General features: G+C 47.9%; 1 protein-coding gene across 3 annotated transcripts in view; it reads left to right on the top strand.

Annotated features, from left to right (window-relative positions):
* Positions 1 to 16,195, top strand: part of Pde10a (phosphodiesterase 10A) — a 432,646-nt gene that overhangs the window by 194,087 nt on the left and 222,364 nt on the right. For 2 of the 3 annotated variants that reach the window (XM_015994831.3, XM_015994828.3), the window contains exon 2: positions 5,994 to 6,128. In XM_015994831.3, coding sequence (XP_015850317.1) covers positions 6,080 to 6,128 — 49 coding nt within the window. In that variant the 5' untranslated portion in view covers positions 5,994 to 6,079. The remainder of the gene's footprint in view (positions 1 to 5,993; positions 6,129 to 16,195) is intronic. The other variant, XM_076552890.1, reaches the window with a different exon arrangement.

Genomic DNA, 16,195 nt, shown 5'->3' with positions numbered 1-16,195 from the left:
ACCCTTGGAGTGGTAACCAGCCTTTCCCCTGTCAGTGGCTTTTTATATACTAACTCACAGCCTATGGATAAAGCCCCTCAGACCCCGCTCTTCACTCTATCCTGCCTCACTTCTAGTCTGCAGTTAGGAAAACAGAATTGCAAGCCTGACTTTAGCTGGCCCTTTCCTGAGACTTGCTTTGGACCCCTCGGCCTGTCCTAATGATGACAGTGATGGCCATGTGATTTTGCCTTGCCTCTGTAGAGCTCCGACAGTCTGCTCACTGTACTCTCTTACATAGGGCAATATTTTTTTTCTCAGTGTGGCTCAAAGGTTTCATCATCTGATGTTAGACTAAGTGACTTCTGATGTTTTGGAACTCCAGCCATGACTCTCCAAGTTTAGACAAACTCTCCGATCAGGTGTAATCGGTGTTTGGGGGAGACGCTGAAACGGGCCAATGGCAGAACCCATCTAGGAGTACAGCAAAAACAACTGATACACAGTAGCCTACTCACATGAAGCCCTGGTATCCTAACATCAATGGGTAATGCACTGCACACTTTAAGTCCGCAATGTGTGCCAGCCATCCTAGAGTAATTTGGGTGGCTTTTTCCATGCTCTGCTCTGTGAAATATTTTCTCTGTTTTCTTTCTTTCAGTATCTCATGGAAGCAGGTTTTCCCAGTTGGATAAAACCCACAGACTTACACGCAGGGGGAAATAAAGGACTAATTGAACCTTTCCTTTATTCCTTGCTTGCTCCCATGTCTTCAAAATGGGCTTAAAATAGTCAGGTAACCAGTTGGCCACACCACACATCCGAGGCAGAATGCATGTCCGCAGTATTCCCGCGCTGCCTGCCTCCTCCGCTGGGGAAGGCTGGTGCTATTCATCTCTCTGCTGTTCCTAGAGCACAGACTGTAAGAGTGGAAGCAACCACAACTGGGCTCTATTTTGAGCCATGTGAGTTTCGGAATTCAGAGCTCCTGGAGGCGACAGACACAGTGGGAATCCCTGCAGTTACTACTTCCCCCTCTGGGAGCCAGCCCTAGCCAAGCCCTTCCCTGGGCATGAGCTTGGGAGACTTAAAGAGGCGCAGACAGTTGCTGCTTTAGAGCCGGTGTGCTGCAGTGAAGGGGGGTCCTGCATGCACTCCGGGAGGAGGGCCCTCCTAGTCTGTGGACCCCCAGAAGGAGATGTGCCCCTCCCTGGGGTCAGCAAGAGCAGACTTTAGAGTTTGGATGTCACTCTAGGTTCCCCTGTTTTGCTCTCCCCCTCCTTGGTCCTCCAAGGCCCCTGGGGCCACTTGAAGTAAGTAGCTGTGTAGCTGGGTATCAGGAGAACAGAGACCAGACAAGCAGACCCCCACACACACACACAAGCCCAGGATGCTCTGTGTCGCATTTTTACTGTTTTTTTTTTTTTTAATGGGATGGAAAGTTTATTATTCAAACAAAACATTTCAGATAAGTTTCTGGGTCCAAAATACATAAAAGATTTATGAAATCAACAGACCTTTCGGTTATTTTACCTTTGATGTTCCGTGATGCTTCCTTGTGCTTGTTGAGGATAACGTGTGCCAAAGCACACATAGATGTCTTTTTAAATTTTTATTGATGGACATTTTATGTATGAGTGTTCTGCATATGTATATGCCAGAAGAGGGCATCAGATCCTATTACAGATGGCTGTGAGCCACCATGGGGTTGCTGGAAATTGAACTCAGGACCTCTGGAAAAGCAGCCAGTGCTCTTAACCGCTGAGCCATCTCTCCAAGCCCTTCACAGGTGTCTTTTTTGGTTGTCTCCACTTTGTTGAGTTTTGTGACAGGCTGGAGAGATGACATCAATTAAGAGCACTTGGTACTTTTAGAGGACTGAGGTTCAGTTCCCAGCACCCATATAGTAGCTCACAGTCATCTGTAACTCCAGTTTCAGGGGACCCAACACCCTGTTCTGGTTTCCACAGCCACTGCATATATATGATACATACATACATTCAAGCAAAAACACTTACACACATAAAAATAAAAATAAATAAATCTTTCATAACAGCCAAAGATAGAAGCACCATAATGCCCCCCTCCCCCACATGGCTGAATCAACAAACACATCATGGTCTATACAGAAAATGGAACATTACTCTCCCTTGAAAAGGAAAATGCTGACTGGCTACAACAGCAAAGAGTCTTGAAAAGAGTATGAAGGAGAATGATTCAATCACTCCAAAGACAAATGCAGAAAAAGAAAGAAAGAAAGAAAGAAAGAAAGAAAGAAAGAAAGAAAGAAAGAAAGAAAGAAAGAAAGAAAGAAAGAAAGAAAGAAAAGAAAGAAAAAAAGAAAGAATGAATGAATGAATGAATAGTGGTTTAAATATTTTGGTCCAGAGCTATTTCATTCCATTCAGACATCTCAAACAACACCGGACAACCCCTTCCCTTTCATCTTGAAGGAATCTGCTCCCATCTCCTTTGCCAAAGTGCCAAGGACAAGTCTTCCAGTCCATGCTCCTGTGGGCTGAACGCAGTACCATCCATCATGAGTCTGTCTTCAGACCAGCTCATCTCCCAAGGATTTCATTCTACCATATCTGTGTCACTCCTGGGTGTCAGGAAGGACTCCCATTCTTAGTGAACAGTTCAGTTCAGAGGACTTTAGCCTTTGCTGGGTTCATTCTCTGCAGCCTTGGCTAGAACCCGGACTCGAACCCAGACACGGCACTAGGCTACATAAGTCCATACTAGAGCTTGCTCTGAGGCTCTGAGCCTGCTGGAGGTCTTTTTTTTTTTTTTTTTTTTTTTTTTTTTAGAACACATCTGCTCTTGGTTATTGTCAGGAGGGGGACTCAGAGGCTTCCAGGGACTTGAATGGTGAACTTGAACTCCTATCAAGTTCTTGTGGAGGCCAGAAAGAGACATGATGATCTGGCAGACAGAATTAGGGCAGGGAGTGACCTGAAGCACTCTCTGGTGTACCTCCACCTGGAGGAGACTCTGTCAGAAGGTTAGCGCCGGGCCACACTCTTTACAGCAGTGCCCAGGAAGAAAGTTCCTGCTGTTGTAGAGTGAGTGACCGCTTGCACACTGAGAGGGACTCAGAGTATGCACAAATTTTATGTATGTGTGTATGTGTGTGGATACATGTGGGTAAGTGTGTGTGCTCCTCTGTGTGTACACATATGCGTCCACGTGTGCACACCTCTCTTCATCTCTCCTCCCTCCTTCCCTTCATTAGCTCAGAGTTAGTTGTCTACAGGTTCCTTCTCTTCTGGAGGATTGCTGTCTTTTCACAGACCTTGCAATCCTGGGACCCGCTGAACAGTCCTTTTAGGGGAAAATGTCTAAAACCTGCATCGGCTCAAATGTAGCTGATATTTATTCGGCACACATACAACTCCCCTTGGCTGGAGTCAGAGCACCTGGGCAGTGTGTGGTGAATGGATGAGTGCTTTTCATTTTACTACTAAAGATTTTAAAATCCTGATTTTCATCGGTACAAAAACATGATGGCATGTTGCAGCTACATCTATACCCATCAATCTGCAAGCCTTGTGAGCTATTGCATGTAAGTGAGGGCATAGCCCTGTGGGCACATAGAGCCCTCAGGAGTGTTACCATCTCCCATCACACTTGATCACCAAAGGGTTCCTTGTTCCATTTGTCCCTTCTGGGCTGTTTACGTCTAGTCACAATCCAACAGAGTGCCTGCCCATGGTGTCGTTTACACCAGACCCACTGTGCTACCCCAAATACCAGTCACATGGGCCTGGGCTCTTGCCAAGGGCACCCCATCGTGCTGTCCATCCCAGAGCTCTGGTTTGCGCAGTATCTGCTCATGTAAACTAAGGAGAAAAGCCCGCCCCTTATCCACTCCACTCACAGGCTGTGATCAGGGGAATGGGTTCACACCCTAAACGTTTGAGCTCCAGAGCCTCAGCCTCTGTGTTCACACACAATTTCTTTCTTGGTGTCCCTGGCTTGGGACTGAGTCACAAGAAGCTGACATGTATATACAGAAGAGCCATTGCCACCTCCAGCCTTGGGGACTGCGTCTGGTTGGTCACAGGGAAACTCCTGTACCATTAATGGATGAGTCAATGGCTATTCCTTTTGCAATTGAGCTCCTGTTCCTTCCTCTCTGATGATAGATAGACCAGCATAGTCCCAAGACACAGTCTATGTCATAATCCTGAGGAGATTCCTCCCTGTACCTGGTGGCAGTGTCGGGTCCTCAGTGTGATCTCCTGGCTCCCCTGAGCACCTTGAATCATGGTAGCTTTGGTTCACTTATATGGTCCAAATTTTTCATGGCTGATTTTTAACCTTTACCCACTCCTCTTATTTTAGAACAAAAGCTCAGCTTTGGTCTTTTAGATCCAGACATCTGTAAGATGCTCAGGACTTTGAAAGAAGTACACAGACCAGACACACAGGCTGGAGGCCTGGACGTACAATAATGGTGGACACGTGGTTTGAGCTCTTTCCCACGAGGGAAGAGGGGAAATTCAGGCACCCCATTCTGTAGATTCCAGGCAGATCGGGGTGGCATGAAACAGGAAACCAGAACTCTCCGACCCAAAGACTAGTTTCAAGGTTGAGGCATGTGTGTATTGTGATTGTTCCAATGATGCGGAGTCATCAGTGCTGGATTAGAGAGGAAGCTACTGTACTCCAGCGCTGGTCTGTGTAGGTACTGCAAACTCCACTCAAGACATCATGTCCATGACTATCATGGGTACATTGTACATTCAAGTTTATCCAAGTACTGTCTCCAGGATGGGCAGTTGACATGCCAACTATATTTTAAAAACTCTTACCACATCTTTTGATATTATGGAACACACTTCAATCACAGATATTATCCATTGGTGATTTCACCACACCAATACAATTCACTCTTTAGATAGGACAGAGAGAGTATGTCTAACTAGTAGCCATGTGACTTTTCAGTTTTTCTCCTTTTGTTCTGTATTAAGAGGTTCTAGAGGTCCATAACCCCTAGCACTCCACCAAGGGCCAGTCCTTCTACCCAATGGGGGATTAGATCCAATTTTCTCAAGCTGTTGAGTTTTCTCTAGCCATCTCCTGTGCCATCAGCCATTTCTGTCACATGTCCCTTTGCTGTTGCCTTCCATCTATGCCTTTCCCCCAAAACAGAGACAGATCTGCTAGCCTGCTACACCATGGTTCTCAGATTAACAGGCCCCTTCATGGGAGTAGACTCCACGGCAAACCCTAGGGGCTCCTCTGTACTGTCTGGCTTAGACATGGTGGGCACCGGTAGAGGACAAGGTTTTGATGTGTCTTTCAAATGTTAAACATTTCTAAAGTTCAGTGTGGGTTGGGCAGACTAGGCTGCTAAAGACCCATGACCTTGAATTGTGTGTCTCACTGCAGTGCTGAAGCATCTCATGGTTAATTACAGACATATGACACTCAGTATCACCAAATCACCATCATGTATTGGAGATCCGCTGGTCTGGTGGGGGTGTGGCCCATGCCTGGGCTGTCTTTCATAGGTCAGCTCAGCATAGCATGACACAAGCTCCCAGCTTCCATCCCTCTCCCCTTCATCGCGTCAACCCAACTGACTGAGAGACACACAACCCACCCCTCCCCATCCCCACTGCAAGCTGCATCCCAGAGGAGGCTCAGGGTGGAGCAGCTGAATTACAGCATCCCAGGAAAATGTCCCCAGTGAAGTACCCTTCAGAGACTTTCTGAAGGGATCCAGCTAGATATTTTCCCCCAAGGGTCTTTCTGGTCTTCAAGGATATGAGCCAATGGTTTCAGGCTGGGTTAGGGTTAGTGTGTGCACTCACATTCTATAGATATGTGTTTGGGTTCACCTTGAATCCCACCACGTGTAATGGTGTCAAGGGGGCTCCAAGTGGAAGGTGTTGGGAGTCCTCATCACACTACTATCTACACCCTATAAGACAGTCGAGATCCTACTTGAGGCAGGATGTGTTTAAGCCCTACTTGACATTAATGCCTCACCTTGTTCTTCCCAGCAGGCTGCCTCCCGTTCACGTTTAAAGGTGGGAGCAAAGGCCCTGCTCTACTGGCCCTGCGAAACCGCACAGATGCTCAGGGGCAGATGAGCAATGACTCCGCAGAAGGTGCTGTGGACTCCTGCAATGCAACAGGTATGAATGAACCCGTGATGACACCAACCTCCTTGGGACCACACTGCCGTCCCTTCCCTGCGTTCTCTGTCATGATGAGCTGAGACCTCATGAGCAAAGTGCCCAGGAGAGTTCCCTACAGCCTAGAGGGGCATCGCTGCAGAGTGATGTTAGAAAGGGACTGGAAACAGAGGAGTGGTCTTACCCGGATTTCTGAAGCACTTTGAATGGCTTCTTATGTTCTGAAGTTGGAACAGGCACCTTCTCGACAAATGCAACCATCAAATTAGTAATTTAGCCTAACAGTGGGGGTCGTTCTCACTCACCAACAAAAAGAGTAGTGTGAAGATAATGTCCACAATTTACACCTGACGGCTTTATTGCTAAACCAAGTATTGGCAAAAATGCTCTTAATTTAATCTCTTCCTAAAACTATAGACTATCAGAACCTTAAAAATAAGTTCCCCAAATGCAGGATGGATATCACTTTTTGTTCTAGGGTAGAGAACAAGGGACCCTCTTTTGTGTGGCTTTTGTATATGAGGGATGTAAACTTAAGCGTACCCACTCCGTGATTGAACAAAGACATGATCCCACCCAAGTCTAGCTGGGTGAACCAATACATTATTGAAGTTACTTAACAGAAGCATGAGAGACTCCAGGACAGCTACATCCATGAAAAGCCCACTCCAGCGTAGGCTTCTGACTCAAAACATTGGCTTCCCTGGAGCTCTCTGCCCGACTGGCAGGCAGCTCAGCCAGAGGGTCTTCTCTCTCCAACTGCTTACTGCTTCGAGGAAGTATAGCATGTGAATCTTTTAAATGTCCAAGCATCCTCGGTCAGGAGGGAATGCTCCAATTATTAACATTAAATATTAACCGCTATTCAGCACCAACTTCAAAGGAATGTGTGTGATTAGGAACCACTGATGCCCTCAGCTCTCTTCTTGCATGTGACTATGAAAACCATGTCTTTTGCACATGGCCACAGAGGCCTCTGGTTAGTCGAGTGTACCCCACTGGCTCCTTCTCTTGTAAATACTGTTTTAGCACCTTCTCTACATGGAGTGTTCCTCACGGGGCAGGAGACAGTCCTCGCCTCCAGCATTGCCCGCCACCTGGAGCATGTGACACCAAGGGAGAGAACATGTGCTGTATTTCAGAGACTGAGCAGTGTCCTGAAGAAAGACAAGTTCATAAGAGGTCCAGTGGCCAGGGCAGTGCAGGAGAGCTGCAGGCAGGGATGGTCCCAGATCTCTGGCTGAGTGAGTGGAGCCTGAGCACAGCCCTGGGCAGATGTAGAGGAGAGCATCCTGGCCACCGATGAGAGCCAATGTCGAGACCAAAGGCCAATCTGTCTTAGCCAGTTCAGAGGAGGTAAGGTGGCCAAGCCTCACAAGGTGAGCAAACATGGAGTGGAGACCATAGCGCCATAGGTGTGGAGAGGAGCAAGACCCTGCAGTCCTCAGAGGACATGGGAGTTGGGGAAGTATGCAAATGAGAAGCCAGTGAATGCCGTACTGCAGTGGTCATGCTGTGGAATAAACAGCAGGAGAGTGAGATGCACAGACACCCAAGAAGAAGGTAACCATTGGCAACTCAGAGAGTGGTAACCACACCTGGTGTCAGGTGACTCCGTGGAAAGAAGAGAGAGAGAAGGGTCCTTCCTGGGTAGGCTCTGCTTTGGGCTTCTGTCCTGGACTCTGTTGTTACAATGAGGAAACCCGGGGAGGATGCTGGTGTGGGAGTGGAGACAGTAACGGCTGTGCTTTAGGCATGTGGAGACGGAGGGGTCTTTCAGATGCTCGTCCGAATAATGCTAAGCAGACAGAGACGTATGCTTTCCCTTCCCTTGGCTTCCTAGAGGCGCCCAGAAAACCCGTCTTTGAAGGTTTTGTTGTTGTTGTTGTTGTTAAGGCAGTGTCTTGGATGGCCTTGAACCCACTAGGTAGCCAAAGGTGACCTGAACGTCTGGTAGCAGGCCTTCTCAGACTGCCACCCCCAAATCATGACACGGAGACTTGGTATTAATTGTGAATGCTCAGCCTTCTCTTAGGCTTGTCCCACTAGCTCGTATAACTTAATTTAATCTATTTCTCTTCATCTACATTTTGCCTTGGGGCCTTTTATGTTTCTTTCATTCTGTATGTCCTACTTTCCTGCTTCTTCCATGTCTGTCTGTCTGGCAGCTGCCTGGCTGGCTGGCCCTGGGCGTCTCCCTCTATTTCTCCCTTGTTCTTTTCTCTCATTTGCTCCCAAGCCTAAATTTCTCCTCCTACTTATTCTCTCTGCCCACCAGCCCCACCTATCCCTCTACTGTCTAGCTATTGGCCATTCAGCTTTTTATTAGGCCAATCAGGTGCCTTAGGCAGGCAAGGCAACACATCTTTACATCATTAAACAAATGCAGCATAAACAAATGTAACACATCTTTACATAGTTAAAGTAATATTCCACAACATCCTGCCTCCACCTTCTGAGTGCTGGGATTACAGGTGTGCACCATCACACTGTTTTATGCAGGGCTGGGGATGGAACCTGGGCTTTCTGTGTGCTAAGGAAGCACTCCGACTGAGCCACGTCTCAGTCTTTGAGGTTTTAATGGAAGAAAAACATTAATGACGTGGCTAAGAGCGTCAACAAATTGGGAGCGGTGGGGGAAAAGAGAAAGGCCCTTGTCTTTGATTTGGGCTCATTTGGTTCTTTGGTCTTTGTTCTGGCTCAACCCAGATCCTGAGCTTTACAGAATTAGGAGCTGGACTTTAGGAAGCTGTGAATTCATCAGAACATGAATTGTGACTGACAGTATTTAGTCCTGTTCTAGCCTCATTTCTGGGGACCCGGGCACTCCCTCTGTGCTGTCTGGGACACTGCCCAGCTAAGACATCTAGGAAGGCAAAACGAAAAGCGGAGGTTGCTTAGTGGGCACAGAAAGGAGGGGTCCTGCAGGCTCTTCCATGCCTGCCACAGAGGCATCACTGGAAGGCTCCTGTTGCCCAGTTGAGGACATTTTTCCTGGTGACTTGATTTAGCCTTTCAGAATGCACTGTTTTCCTCTTTTATAGACCTGGACGAAGTTGCGATAGCATTAGTTGTGAACTTGGCTCTTTGAGCATACCTATGAAGGACTTCTAGATTCAGATCAGCTTCTGAGACTGATTCAATTAATCGATGCGAGAAGATCCCTCTTAATTGTGGGCAGGACCACTCCCTGAGCAGGGAATCCTGAACTGTATAAAATGGAGAGAGGGAGCTGAGAACCAGCAAGCTTGCCTGGATTTGGGCAATCTCTTCTCCTCCCTCTTCCCTAGGGACCAACAGTGGGGTATCACGATTTAAATCTGGGGTTAAGTCTCAGTCTCTCTCTCTCTCTCTCTCTCTCTCTCTCTCTCTCTCTCTCTCTCTCTCATTTTTCAACTAACGTCTACTTACTGTCATTGATATTTGATGCACCATAATTCTGGCATGCAGATTATTTTAAAAGTCTATAAAATTTGCCCTTTTTGCTCAAGATGTGTTTTTGAAGACACACTCTGCTCTCAGGACCAATCTAAACTGCAGGGTATGGTAGTCAGTTTCAACTGTCAGCTGATGTAATTGAGAATCATCTGGGAAGATAGTCTCATTGAGGAGGAATTGAATTGTTTAGATAGGACTGGCCTGAGGACACATTTGCAAGAACTGTCTCCCTCCCTCCCTCCCTCCCTCCCTCCCTCCCTCCCTCCCTCCCTCCCTCCCTCCCTCCCTCTCTCTCTCTCTCTCTCTCTCTCTCTCTCTCTCTCTCTCCCCCTTTCTCCCTCCTCCCTTTCTCCCTCCCTCCCTCTTTCCTCCTTCCTTCCTTACATCTTTTCCTTTGAGATAGATCTCACTATGTAGCCCTGACTGGCCTGGAAATCTCTGTGTCAGCCAGGTTGGCTTCAAACTCACAGTGAACTTCCTGACTCTGCCTCGGAGTGCTGGGATTAAAGGCACAAATGCCACTATGCCTGGCTGAGAGATTTTCTTAATTGGATTGATTGAGATGGGAAGACACACCCTAAATATGGTCGGTACTGTTCCCTGGGTTTGTGGTCCTGGACTGTGTGGGTGTAGAACATTGAGACTGGTGTGCACACAGTTGTTACTCTTTGTCCCTGATTACAGATGTGATAGCACCAATTCCCTAGAGTCCCCAGCCCCTTGACTTTCCCTCAATGATACAAGCCTGGCTCTGTAAGATAAAAGAAACCCTTTGCTTCCCCTAAGATAACTTGATAACTTTGTCAGGGAATTTTGTCACAGCAACTGGAAATGAAACTAAAATACAGAAGAATGCTGTGGGATGTTCTCTATGTCCTGTGGGAGCCTGTTCTCGGGTTCCTCGTGGCTTTACCCAGCAGGTCTGCATAGAGGATGATTAGGACCATGGGCCTGAGTGCAGGTGTCTGAGATGGTCTGCACTTGGCTGTGCTGGGGGATGGTCTGTATGTCAAGTTGCTCTGATTGGTCAATAAATAAAACACTGATTGGCCTGTGGCTAGGCAGGAAGTATAGGCGGGACTAACAGAGAGGAAAAATAAAAGAACAGCAAGGCAGAAGGAGTCACTGCCAGTCGCCGCCCTGACAAGCAGCATGAAAAGATGCCGGTAAGCCACGAGCCGCGTGGCAGGGTATAGATTTGTGGAAATGGATTAATTTAAGCTATAAGAACAGTTAGCAAGAAGTCTGCCACAGCCATACAGTTTGTAAACAATATAAGTCTCTGTGTTTACTTGGTTGGGTCTGAGCGGCTGTGGGACTGGCGGGTGACAGAGGTTTGTCCTGACTGTGGGCAAGGCAAGAAAACTCTAGCTACAGAAGAACACGACAAAATCAGAATCGGGATCTCTGATTTAAACGGTCTTATCTTAGACAGGGTTGTCCATAAGCATCTCTGAGACCCATCCCCAACATTGGGTACCACCTGGATAGCTGTGGGGAGAGCTGCATGGATCCGGAATGTGGGTCAGGGCTCCACAGCTGGCTGTGGTGAGAGGACTACCCTGGGCACATTGACCCAGGTGCTTAGTCAGATGGATAATCTGGCTGGTTGTTCACAGCTGTGATGAGGGCTACCTGCTGTAATGTCATCTGTCTCAGAAGTAGAGACGCTAGAGTCAAACCAGCAAACGGGTTCCCCGAAGCCCCGCCTTTACCAGGTCATCCACCTCACTGCTACTCAGTGTCTTCTGGGAGCAGAGCGTGGTGGGTCCTGGTGCTCACTGAAGAAGCAAGCCTGCCTGCACTATGGTGTGTGTGAGAGACATGAGGGGACAGCACACTCTGTGTTAAAGGGGGGTTGGCCCCTCAGTTGTCAAGATGAGTGGAAGACATGAACAGTGAGGGAAGAAGAGGAGGATTGACTTGGAGAGTAAAGGGAACCCAGGGGGCCACGATCATGGCTGGGTGTGGGGTCTGGCTGTGAACTTTGAAGTCAATAGTGGAGTCAATCGTAACTTCAGATTATGGAGGCCAAGTACTAAACTAGAAAGATGTTTCTGCCAACCTGTCTGGTTCTGCCTCTCTCATTCTTCCCATGCAGATCCTCTAAAGGATGTTAGCTGTTCACAAATCTACTCAACGGACCCTTGTTGGCCAACACCTGCTATCCTTGGTGTCTTTTCAGGATTGATGGAGGGAGTTTGGGAGTGAGAGGGTAATGCGCATGAACTCTGTGTGAACTCTCCTAGGAAGAGACCCTGTGTGGTGGTTTGAATGAGAACATAGGCTCGTCTCTTTGAATACTTGGTCCCCAGTTGGTTGCTGGTGCTCTTTGGAGAAGTTCAGGAGGTGTGGCCTTATTGGAGGAAGTTTGTCACTGGAGGTGGGCTTTGGGGATGTAAAGACTCCAGTTCGTTCTCTCTGCTTTGTGCTTGCGGCTCAAGAGGTGAGTTCTTTGCATTCTGCTCCGGACACCATACCTGCCCGCTGCCATGATGGACTCTTCTTGTCTCTCTGGAACTGTGAGCGCCCAGCCTTTTCTTTTTTCCATTGCTCTGATCATGGTGTTTTATCACCAGTATAGATGCAAGCATAGCTAACACACTCCCTATGATGAAATCCAAGACTTCTCGTGAACAGTGTACCTCTTCCTCCTGCTGCTGGTTTTTCTTGAAGCCACCTTGACCAGGTGCCCTACCTGGAGGGGCACTGATTGGGTGTGTCTCCCCTGAACACCTGCCACTCTCTGTGGAGTAGCACACGCGCATGGTCCTACTGAGCCTTTTTCTCTGTGTGAATGTTCAGCTGGCTGTAGGGATTGTTCGAGGACCATAGCCAACAACACCCACGGTTTGTTCTGGCCCCCAGCCTGTGGACTGGAGCCAGCTCCCAAGTACACACAGGATCTCTGGGAGGAGCTACAGGGCTGAATGCGGTGCTCCAGCTGGTTGTACTCCTCAGCGCATGTGCGCTGGTGCCTCAGGATGTGAGTACTGCAGCCCAGACACAACAAACAGGATGGGAAGGAAAGCGCTAGAAGCCGCGTGTCCCCGAACAGGAGGAGGCCGACAGCCACATGTTGCCTCCTTTCACCCTGTTGATGTGGTTTGGGGATCTGAAAAGTCCTATCCGTGCTCTGGTGACATCAGACCCCTGGACTGTGGTGATACTGGTAATCTAAGAAACAAAGCTTGCCTGAAGATCAGAGGACAGACCAGCCGCAGAGTTCAACACAGAGGTCGGGCAGTGGTGGCACACATTTTTTTAATCCTAGCACTTAGGAGGCAGAGATCTGGATCTGGATCTCTGTGAGTTCAAGGCCACACTGGGCTACATGAGATTGATCCAGGCTAGGAGAGAAACAGAGCCAGGCAGTGGTGGCACACACCACTAGTATTTGGGAAGCACACACGGCATTAATCCCCAGCACTAGGAAGGTTGAGATAGGAAATGAAATGGCTGGGTGGAGAAAGGCATATTAGGTGTGCGGAGACAGGAACTAGAGAGCTTTCGACTGAGGACTCAGGCATTCAGTCTGAGGATTCTTGGAGACAGGATCTTCTCTTTTTGGCCGAGGAGTTGGTGAGGTGAGAAGTGACTGTGGCTTGTCTCCTCTCATCTTTTAGCTTTAACCCCAATATCTGGCTTCAGGTTTTTATTAAGACCAATTAGGATTCATGCAACACTGTACTCTCTCTCTCAGGGAAGCTCCTAGGGCTAGAAAAGCAGAGGGTCTCCTGGCCTTCTCTGTCCCTCAGCCCCATGTATTCCTAGCTACCAGTCATGGCTAGGAGGAACAGGGTGACAGAGAAAAAGTGCCTCAGGGTCTAGATGGAGACGGGAGGTCCCTGGAAGCTTGGGCCATGCTTTCGTGCTTTGTACCCAAGGCTACGATTATTGATAGAGAGGCAGTGTGATTTCTGAGTAACTTAGGTTTACAGGCTTCCTGAGCATTCATATGTGTAATTTCTCTTATGTCTGCCCTTAAAAGATCCCTCTAGTCCAGTCTCCATGTTCCTTTTTCTCAGATTCACTTTGAAGCCTGCTTTAGAGCTTACCTCTGACGCTCAAACCAGGACCCCTCTCCACTGTGTGTGGAGGGGTGTTCATGAGAGCTGAGTGAGTGACAAGGGCCACCTGCTGAGTCGCACCTCGGTGTTCTTTTGATGGCCATACTCACAAAAATCATGAGCATCTCTAAAACCTGGGGCATGCAAAGTCTGTTTTGCCTCCCCTGTTCCATTACCCAAAGAGACAGGTGGAGGCAAAAGCCACAAGAATACTAACTACCTCACACAGAGAACTCCCAAGATAGCCTTCTAGAGGAAGGACCTGGCCACCACAATTGAAGACCCAGATTCAGGTGTGGGGCAAGACTGCAAAGCCTGTGGTATGCTGTTAGACACAGGTGTCATACCCATCTGTCCAGTTAAAAATAACTGACCAGGTATGATCACTAGTATTCACTGTCAATGCAATGGATTTCAAACCATTTAGAAAACAGTTCTCTTAGTGTGTCTGTCAGAAGTTGTTTTTTTTTTTTTTTAAACGACTATTAATAGAACAGAACACCCTGAATATGGGTATCTCAGGAGCTGGATCCCCGACTGAATAAAAAAAATGAAGTGGGAGAAAGTCAGCTGAGCAGCAGCATCCATCCCTCTGTTTCCTGGCTGTGTATGCAATGTGATCGATCAGCTGCCTCATGCCGCCACTCTGTTCAGGCTTTCCCACCACAATGAACAGGATCTGCAAACTGTGAGCTTTTCCTTGCATTGCTTTTGTTGAATATTTCATCACAGCAATGAGACAAATAATCCACCAGACTGCAAACAAATCCGAGACCCTGCCCTGACAACTCAGGGCAGCCTTCATCTCACTAGGGTGAGGTGTTCTTGGAAGAAGCACAATGTGTACACATCACCTCTTTGAGACGCTGCCTAATGTCTAATCTGTTAGTTAACTTTCCAGTCACCCTGACAAAGTACCTTACAAGAAGGAAACTTGAGGCAGGAAGGGTTATTTTGGCTCACAGTTCGAGAGTCCAGGAAGGATAGTGTGGCAGCTGGAAGGGCAGCTGGTCACATGGCACTGAAGAATGACTATGCTCAGGTAGCTTCCTCCCTTTTATATAGTCCAGCATCCTAGGCAGGGATTAGTGCTGCCATTTTTAAGGGTAAGTCTTGAGCTCTCAATTAACCTAATCAAGATGATCCCTCACAGGCATGCCCAGAGAGAGGCTAACCTAATCTAAATAATCCCTCATTGACTGACTTGGAAGCTTGTCTCCTAGGTGATTCCAGATTCTGTCAAGTTGACAATACTAACTGTCAAATCTGTGAAAACTGGTTTCAAATTGCAGGGCAGTGGAGGGTTTCCCACACATTTTGTCACTAATGCTCATTGCAACGAAACTGTTAGTTTGTGGTTGATATTTGGTCTTTCTTTTACAGGATGCTGTTGTATGATATTTTATTTGTGTTCTGATAAATGAAGCTTGCCTGGAGATTATTTTCTCCCACGAGGGTGAAAGTTGAAAGATCAGAGTTAAAACCTCCACTTTTTGTTTAGACAAAAAGGGGGAAGTGTTGTGTGATATTTGATTTGTGTTCTGACAAATAAAGCTTGCCTGGAGATCAGAAGGCAGAGCCAGCCACTAGCTAACCATAGAGGCCAGGCAGTGGTGGCTCACACCTTTAATCCCAGCACCAGGGAGGAGGAAGCAGGAAGATCAGGAGTTCAAGGCCACCCTGGGCTACACAAGATTGAACCAGTGTAAAAGAGAAACAGAGCCTGGTGGTAGTGGTGCACACCTTTAATCTCATGCCTTTGATCCCAGCACTAAGGAGGTAAAGACAGGATCTGGTCCCATTCAGTCTGAGGATTTGCAGAGACAGGATACCCAATTTGGTCTGAGATTTTGTAGAGGTAAGAAGTCTGTAGTGGCTTCTGGAAGTTGCTCTGCTTCTCTGATCTCCAGGCAAACTTTATTTGTCAGAACACAAGCAAAATATCACACCACAAGATGCCCTTGGTTCTTGTGCAGATTAGATACTGAAAACCCATTACCATAGTGAATGAGGCCCACCAAGCCCTTCAGAACCCAGTCGCTGTCAGCTCTGCTCGCTGCCTCTCTGGTCCTCTTAGCGCTCTTCGCTGTATCACACTCAAGTGTAGCTACTACTTCTATCACCCAGAACAGGCCATTTTTAGTTATTTCCCGGCACCTCAGATGGATTCCTATACTGTTAAAAGCCCCTCTCTTTCATGGTCACACCTGTGATGTCCTGTGTCCTCTGCAAGAGCAGCATGGACATCATGACAGGTGGTGTCCGGTGCGTCAGAGATCAGAATCCAGCCCTGGGGGCCTGTGATGACGTCTGCTCTCCAGCTAGCTCACCAACAGCAACCTGATAATGAGTTCTGACTTCACCGTGGGTTAAAAATCCCCCCAGCCCCACCCACCCACACTCTGGGAAGGAGATGGAGAAAGAATTGAGCGTTTGCAGAAGATCACACATCAAAGAGGAGCCTGCTCTCTCATCCCCCAGCATCCTTGGCAGTGTGCAGCAGCTGGAGCACAACCCCTCCGAGGCAGGCTGTCAGCTGGACAGCTTCAGGGTATGCAG

Source organism: Peromyscus maniculatus, chromosome 16, assembly GCF_049852395.1.
Source record: "Peromyscus maniculatus bairdii isolate BWxNUB_F1_BW_parent chromosome 16, HU_Pman_BW_mat_3.1, whole genome shotgun sequence".
In the NCBI taxonomy this organism is placed as follows: domain Eukaryota; kingdom Metazoa; phylum Chordata; class Mammalia; order Rodentia; family Cricetidae; genus Peromyscus; species Peromyscus maniculatus.
Note: the sequence above shows the minus strand (reverse complement) of the source record. Positions and strands in the feature narration are given on the sequence as shown.